The 8,762-nt window shown below is 39.8% G+C and overlaps 1 protein-coding gene across 1 annotated transcript in view; it reads left to right on the top strand.

Moving 5' to 3' along the window:
* The window catches only part of LOC107154880 (antigen WC1.1-like), a 75,853-nt gene that overhangs the window by 51,928 nt on the left and 15,163 nt on the right, over positions 1-8,762 (top strand). The window contains exons 5-7 of the mRNA XM_048787570.1: positions 5,375-5,467; positions 5,545-5,859; positions 7,003-7,266. Coding sequence (XP_048643527.1) covers positions 5,375-5,467; positions 5,545-5,859; positions 7,003-7,266 — 672 coding nt within the window. The remainder of the gene's footprint in view (positions 1-5,374; positions 5,468-5,544; positions 5,860-7,002; positions 7,267-8,762) is intronic.

Here is an 8,762-nt window from a genome sequence, read left to right as displayed (position 1 = left end):
TATATATTTTTTTTTTTTTGTTTTGTTTTGTTTATTTTTATGTGGTGCTGGGGATTGAACCCAGGGCCTCACACATGCTGGGTGAGCACTTGACCTCTGAGCCACAACTCCAGCCCCTGCTCCATATATTTTGAGGCTTGTTTTTAGTTACATACAAATTTAGAATAGGTTTTTAAGTTTTAATTCTATGATATCCCTTTATAATTTTGAAATATTTTTCTTTATTTCTAGCAACTCTTCTTTCCATAAAGTCAAATTTGTATGACAATAGTATAATCATACCAGATTTCTTCACATGGTATTTTTTTCCCCCATTATTTTGTGTTTGACCTGTGTGCTAGTATTTACTGTGTGGGTCTCTTGAAATTAATCCAATGTTGAATTTTGCTCACTTCTAATATACTTTGACAATCTTTGATTATAATGGATATATGCAGTTCATTTACTGTTAATGTTTTATTGATAAATTTAGAGAAAATATGGTATATTCATGTTTTTTCTCACCTTTCTTTTGTTACTTTTTGCCTCCTTATTAACATTTTTTTTGTCAAACCCAAATATGTTTTATTATTGCATTTTCTTCTCCATTATGAACAGAGAAGATGCAAGAAGTTATATCAAATTTATTTGTATCAGATAAGAGTTGCTTTGTGGACTAAAATATGGTCTATTTTGGAGAAGGTTCCATGAGTTACTAAGAAGAAAGTGTGTTTAGCTGTTTTTGGATGAAATATTCTATAGATATGTTAAGTCCATTTGATTTATAATATTTTTTAGGTATGAAGAGTTTTTACTGTGTTTATGTCTGAATGACCTATCTATTGGTGAGAGAGCGATATTGAAATCACTCAGTATTATCGTACTGGAATTTATCTGAATCTTTATTTTGAGTAGTGCCTATTTTATGTAATTAGCTATAGCAATGTTTGGAGCATAAATATTTAATATTATAACTTTTTGTTGTATTTTTCACTTTACAAGTATAAAATGACCTCTTTTGTCTTTTCTGATTAATATTGGCTGGATGCCTGCTTCGTTGCTATGAGAGTAGCTACTCCTGATTATTTTTAGGCTTCATTTGAGTGGCATATCAATTTTCATTCCCTTTCAGCCTGTGGCTATCTTTGCTTGAGAGGTGAGTCTTGCAAACAACTTATAGTTGGATCTTGTTTTTTAATCCATTCTACCAGCCTATATGTCTTTTAATTTGAGAGTTGAGACCATTCATAGCAGTATAAGGTAGGACACAATGAGAATTACTGTTGATTGGAGTTTTGCCCAGCAGATCTGATAAAAACACTCCCAGGGTGGGGTTGCTACAGATTTCTAGGAGGGGAGTTCCAGCAGCTGGATCAGGCCTTAGGGATTTTTCTGGGTGGTATCTGTTCTGGAGAAATTAGATCAACATATCCCTAGGGCCAGGCGAATGCTGGTCTGTCCTAGGAGCCTGGATCTAGGAAGCCAAGAATTCTATTCATGGGGCAGGAGAGTCAACTCTCTACAGGTCTCACACACTCTGATGCCCAGGAATATGCAGCCTTCCTTCTAATCTGCCATCTTGAAACCATGCCAGAAAGTTTTATTTTGGCTCATGTTTTCAGAGGCTTCTGTCCATGGTTGACTAACTCCATTACTCTGGGCCTGAGGTGAGGCAGAACATTATGGTGGAAAGGTGTGGCAAAGGAAAGATGCTCAGTTCATGACAGCCAGGAAACAGGAACAGGAAGACAGAGAGAGAAGGTAACTAGGATAAGATATAGTCCTCAAAGTCATGCCCACAGTGACCTACTTCCTCCAACCATGTGCTACTTGCCTACAGTTTATACCACCTCCCAGGAGTTCATTCAGCTATCAATAGATTAATTCACTTATGAGGTCACAGCCATAATGATTCAATCATTTCCTAAAAGTCCCACCTCTGAAAATTGTCATTGCTGCATTAGGGACCAAACCTTTAACACATGGGCTTTTGGAGGACATTCTAGATCCAAACCATAATGTATTCCCTGCCCCCACACATGCACAGCCTCCCCATTACCACCTGCCTCACCAGAGTGCAATATTTATTACAGTTGATGAACCTACATTAATACATTATAATGACCCAAAGTTCATAGTTTACAATAGGGTTTTCTTTTGGTGTTGTATATTCTAAGGGTTTGGACAAGTGTATGATGTTATGTATCCACAATTATAGTATCATGTGGAGTGTTTTCAATCCCCGAAAGTCCTCTGTGCTCTATCTATTCATCTCCTATCCCCAATCCCTGGAAACCCCTGATTTTGAGTTTCTTCATAATTTACCTTTTCCAGTATGTCATATAGTTGGAATCAAACAATATAACCTTTAGAGATTGGGGTTTTTCATTAATAGCATTGCTGAAATCTATCAGGTTTCTGCTAATAGTCTTCTTGAGCCCTGTATTAGTGTGTTTTCCAGTGCTATAACAAAATGCCCACAGCTGGAAACTCATAAAAGAGATTTATTTAGCTCAAAGCTTTGGAGGCAAAAAAAATCAAGGTCAGGTAGCTCCATCTATGGGGGCTTCATGGCAGTTGCATCATGGTGGGGTTATATATAAGAGGGAGAGATAACATGGTGAAACAAGAAGCCGGAGAGAGACTTAGGGATAAGGCTGATCCTTTATAACAATTCACTTTTGTGGGAACTAACCAGAGTCTCAAGAGAACTATACTAATCCCTTCCTCCCGAAGGCATCATCCCCAATTACCTAACCAGGCTCTACCCCTTAAAGATTCTACCACCTCTTAATACTGCCATGGTGGGGGTCAACCCTCCATTGCATGAACCTTTGTGGGGCAAAGCACATCTAAACCATAGCAAGGCCCTTCCAGCTTTTGACCCAAAAATAATAGCAATGTTTTAGGTAGCATCTCAGTTTTGGGATCTTGTGGGTAAAGTGGCTATGAAGATGCACATACAAGTCCTTTTGAAGAAAAGTATTTTCATTTATCTTTAGAAAATACTTTTTAATAAGGTCAATGTAAGTGTCCCAGTTAACTCTTGCTGCATAACAAAACTTCAGAAGCAACTTGGCAACTGAAAAGCAACCAACTAACAAATCAGCAAATACATTTAATTTTGGAAGATTTCATGGTCTAGAAATTTGGAAATGACTCAGTTTGGCAGTTGTCTCTTGTGGTCTTTCATAAGGTTGCACTTAGATATCACCTGGGGTCAAGGTCATCCAAAGACCTGGGAGTGTAAGCTGGATTGCCCACATGGTGACAATTGGAAGTTCAACTTGACCAGATGTCCTTTCTAGCAAGATAGTCTCAACAGAGTCAGATTCCCCCTAGAGAAACGGTCGTAATTGAGCCAGGAGGTGGCTGCACAACATACCAGCCCTTTAAGTAAAACAGTGTTACCACAAATGCATTCTGTTGCTTACAAGTAGCTCACTGAGGTCAGGTAAAATTCAAGGAAAAAGAGGAATAGACTACAATTCTCAATGAATGCAGTATCACAAATTTTTTGGATGTATTTAAAAACAAATCACTGTAGGTCTATTAAATATTCCACACAGTAATTGCAGTATTTCTAATTTCCATTTTAAAAATACATAATATAATTGTGACATTATGCATTTAGGACTTAATGAGCTTTATTCTGTATATTTTCTCCTGGTCCTTCATTTTCCTATTTCTATCTTGTGCTGATTTCATGTGTTTCAATGCCCATCCTTTGAGTTCTAATTTGAGGTATTGTCTTTTTCAGCTCTACAGATTTTCATTCTTATATATTTTTTTCTGCCAAAATTTAAGCTTGTCATTTAATTCCTTGAATATTTTAATTATGGTTACTTAGGTAACTCCACTACCTGAGTGCTTTGAGAGTTTCTTTATAATGCCTCGTCCCCTGCCCCCTTTTTTGTATCAGGGATTTGAAACTGGACTGCTTGCTTAACCACTGAGCCACATTCCCACACCATGTTTTTTTTTTTTGATACTGGGGATTGAACTCAGGTGCACTTGACCACTGAGCCACATCGCTAGCTCTTTTTTGTATTTTATTTAGAGACAGGGTCTCACTGAGTTGCTTAACACCTTGCTTTTGCTGAGGCTGGCTTAGGCATCCTTCTGCCTCAGCAAACAGAGCCAATGGAATTACAGGTATGCATCACCTTGCCTGGCCCCAGGCCTTTCTATTTTTTATTTGAGACAGGGTCTTGCTAAGTTCTTAGGGCCTCGCTAAATTGCTGAGACTGCCTTTGAACTATCGATCTTTCTGCCTTAGCCTTCTGAGTCATTGGGGTTACAGGTGTGCACCATCATGCTGGGTCCCCTCTTGGTTTTTGAGAAGTCTCTTATGTCTGGGTATTTTTTTGTTCATAAAATTTATTGTAATTGAAAAGAACATCCCAGGTCTATTTCGTTTTTGAAAATTTTAATGAATAAGTTATAATTGTATATATTTATAGAATACAGTGTGATTTTGACATTATACATTATACATATGAATAATTTAAATCAACTAATTATTATATCTATTACCTCATCATATTTTTTTGTGAGAACACTTAAGATCTATTTTTAAACCAATTTTGATGTATACAATTCATTACTATTAGCTATAGTCACTGTGCTAAACAATGAATTATGAGAATTTATTCCTCTCTTTTATCTGAAATTTTGTATTCTTAGACCAGCATCTTTCCTTTCCCCATTTTTATCTATTCTCCAAGTGTAGTGTAACCAAGATGCTACTAAGTTTCTGTGAGTTCCACATTTTAAGATATGCTTGAATAGTTTTAATTGGCAGACATAAAATTGTAGAAGTCCTTTCAAAAAGACTGCATTTGCTTCCTCCTTATTTAGGGGTTGTTAACCTTATTTTAAAGGATGTGATGTAATTAGAAGTGGATACTGTTCTTCATGAGGATACCTCTATTTTTAATTCATGCTTCCGTTCATGGTACCCATTTTTCCGTTAACAGGGCCCTCCTCTTTGGTTAACTCTCAATTAAACTTGTGTACTTCAGTCCTGTGAATCTGGCAGTACTTCTGCTGGGATGTTCAGCATCACAGTTGTTACTCCTGAATGGTCAAATGCCTCAGGGAAAAATGGCTCATCCAAGTCCTTTACTTATCTCTGAACTTGACTCCAAATTTTTTGTTGCCTTGAGAGCTCTATAATGCTTTCAATGAGCATCGATATAGTTCCACTTTGCTAACATCGTTCTTAGTGTTAACTTAAAACAGAAAAGTCTGTCAGAGGAGAAGCAGAAATCTCCATTAGAAGATTAGCTCTGAAGATATGAAATGATTGCTCCTTAGAGCTTTCATCTCAAATGCCATCACAAGATTATCATCTAGTTTAATTCAGTTTCCTGCTTTCTAACCCTTTCCGTAGGAAACCAGACCCAGCTGCTGCCCCAGTGCAACGACTCCTGGTCTGACCCAGCAGGCTCTGCAGCCTCAGAGGGCCACACTGCCAACTGCTCAGGTGAGCAAGACCTTCAGCACCAGAGCCTCCCTATTCCCTGTGTGAATGCCCACTGACATGACCCTGTCTCTCCTCAGACAGCAGACAACTCCGCCTGGTGGATGGGGACAGTCGCTGTGCAGGGAGAGTGGAGATCCTGCAGCAGGGCTCCTGGGGCTCCATCTGTGATGACAGCTGGGACCTGAATGATGCCCATGTGGTGTGCAGACAGCTGGGCTGTGGAGTGGCCCTGGAGGCCACCATCTCTGCTCACTTTGGAGAGGGATCAGGGCCCATCTGGCTGGATGAGCTGAACTGCACAGGAGAGGAGGCCCATGTGTGGCAGTGCCCTTCCCAGGGCTGGGGGCAGCATGACTGCAGGCACAAGGAGGATGCTGGGGTCATCTGCTTAGGTCTGTGGTGCACACTGTGCACAGGCTGAGAGGTCTGGTAGGGTCTGCAGGGTGGTGACTGAGCCCTACTTCAGGGCATGGGAATTACTGACAGGTCCCAGGGGGAGGAGGCCCCTCCCACAGTGCCTGTCTTCCCAGCAGAGAAGATGAGGTGTTTTCATTTCCTGCAGCAGCAGCTGAGCTTCTGCTGACACAGTCATTCTCTACAGTGTCCATTTGAAAGCAGATCTCATGCTTTAGTCACATGTGGGTGCAAAATCTGTCTAAAATCCACTGGATTATTTCCCCACTGTTGCTGTTACAAATTACTACAGAGTTAGAGGCTTAAACCCACCCTAGTTATCTTAGATTAGATTGGAATCCAACCCAGGTCTGCCTGGGCTAAACACAAAGTGTCAGTAGGTTGCATTTCTTTGAGGCTCTGGGAAGACTCATTTCCCAGCCTTTTCCAATTCCTAGAAGCTGTCTGCATTCCTTGGCTCATGGCCCTTTCTTAATTTTTTCAAACAATCACTTTGCAACTGTCTGACCATTCTTCCATTGTCACATTCCTTCTGACTATGGCCTAAAGAGGTTATTTGTTTTTAAGGATACAGGTGTAGGGATGTGATCACATGTTTAATCCAGATAATTTGGTATAATCTCATAATGAAAAGATCCTTATCTTAATCCTCTCTTCAAAGCCCCTTTACCCCATGAGGCAACCAGGATTAGGATATTCACAGGCTTCTAGGATGAGGAAGTGAATGTTTGGGGCTCCACTATTCTGCCACTTCACTGTCCATACTGCCTTTCTTAGGGTATGTCACATGTTTACCCAGGAAACAGGATTCAGCTTTTCCTCTTTGCAGAGCACCTATGTCTATGTTCCCGCTTGTCCATTTTTCACTACATCATTAAGGTAGAAATGGAAATATGGGTACAATCTGGCAAAATCAGATAAGGAAGAAGAATTTCATTATTTTCCATGGGTTCTTCCTCAGCAGCATCAGCATTGTGTGTTCACTACCTTTGAGATAGGAAGAAAAACAAAAACAAAACCAAAACAACAACAACAACAACAACAACAACAAAAAAACAGAAAGACCAAAATATGAAGAGTTGAATGCTCACTGAGCCCTGATGTTTCCCTTTTCATTTCAGAGTTCGTGGCCCTCAGGCTGGTGAGCGAGGACCAGGAGTGTGCTGGGTGGCTGGAGGTTTTCTACAACAACACCTGGGGCAGTGTCTGCCACAGCCCCATGGAACCCATGACCTTGTCCATGATCTGCAGACAGCTTGGCTGTGGGGACACTGGGACTCTGGATTTCTTGGTTCCTTCCAGGGAAGGTTCTAGACCACACTGGGTAGATGGAATCTGCTGTCGGGAAACTGATACCTCTCTCTGGCAGTGTCCTTCTGACCCCTGGAAACAGAGATCTTTTTTTTTTTTAACTTTTTAAAAAATTATTTATTCATTCTAATTTGTTATACATGATGGCAGAATGCCATTCATTTCATATTACACATATAGAGCACAATTTTTCAAGTCAATGATTGTACACAAAGTATTTTCACACCATTCATGTCTTCATACATGTACTTAGGGTAATGCTGTCTAACTCATTCCACCATCATTCCTACCCCCTTGCCCTCTCCCTTCCCCTCCCTCCCCTTTGCACTATCTAAAGTTCCTCCATTCCTCCCATGCTCCCCCTCCATCACCATTATGAGTCAGCATCCTCATATCAAAGAAAACACTCGCCCTTTGGTTTTTGGGATTGGCTTGCCTCACTTAGCATTACATTCTTTTACTCCATCCATTTACCTGCAAATGCCATGACTTATTCTTTTTTAATGCTGAGCAATGTTCCATTGTGTATATATACCAAAGTTTCCCTATTCGTTCATCTACTGAAGGGCATCTGGATTGGTTCCACAATTTAGCTTTTGTGAATTGTGCTTCTATAAACATTGATATGGCTGTGTCCCTGTGGTATGATGTTTTTAAGTCCTTTGGGTATAAACTGAGGAGTGGGATAGCTGGGTCAAATGGTGGTTCCATTCCAAGTTTTCCAAGGAATCTCCATACTGCTTTCCATATTGGCTGCACCAACCAGCAATGTATAAGTGTGCCTTTCCCCCCACATCCTTGCCAACACTTTTTGTTGTTTGTATTTTGATAGCTGCCATTCTGATTGGAGTGAGATGACATCTTAGAGTAATTTTGATTTGCATTTCTCTAATTGCTAGAGATGTTGAACATTTTTTCATATGTTTGTTAATTTATTGTATATCCTCTTCTGAGAAGTGTCTGTTCAGTTCCTTGGCCCATTTATTGATTGGGATATTTGTTTTTTGGTGGTAAGGTTTTTGAGTGCTTTATATATCCTAGAGATTAGTTTTCTATCTGCTGTGCTTGTGGTAAAGATTTGCTCCCATTCTGTAGGCTCTCTATTCACCTCACTGATTGTTTCTTTTGCTGAGAAGAAGTTTTTTAGTTTGAATCCATCCCATTTATTGATTCTTGGTTTTAATTCTTGAGCTATAGGAGTCTTATTAAGAAAGTTGGGACCTAAACTGACATGATGGAGATTTGGGCATACATTTTCATCCATTAGGTGCAAGGTCTCTGGTTTAATTCCTAGGTCCTTAATCCCCTTTGAGTTGAGTTTCGTGCATGGTGAGCGATAAGGGTTTGATTTCTTTTTGTTGCACATGGATTTCCAGTTTTTCCAGCACCATTTGTTGAAGAGGCTATCTTTTCTCCAATGCATGTTTTTGGCACCTTTGTCTAATATAAGATAACTGTAGTTATGTGGGTTAGACTCTGTGCCCTCTATTCTGTACCATTGGTCTACCAGTCTATTTTGGTGCCAATACCATGCTGTTTTTGTTGCTATTGCTCTGTAGTATAGTTTAAG

This window comes from Marmota marmota, unplaced genomic scaffold, assembly GCF_001458135.2.
Source record: "Marmota marmota marmota unplaced genomic scaffold, marMar, whole genome shotgun sequence".
NCBI classification, from domain to species: Eukaryota; Metazoa; Chordata; class Mammalia; order Rodentia; family Sciuridae; genus Marmota; species Marmota marmota.
This window is presented reverse-complemented; position numbering and strand designations above follow the sequence as displayed.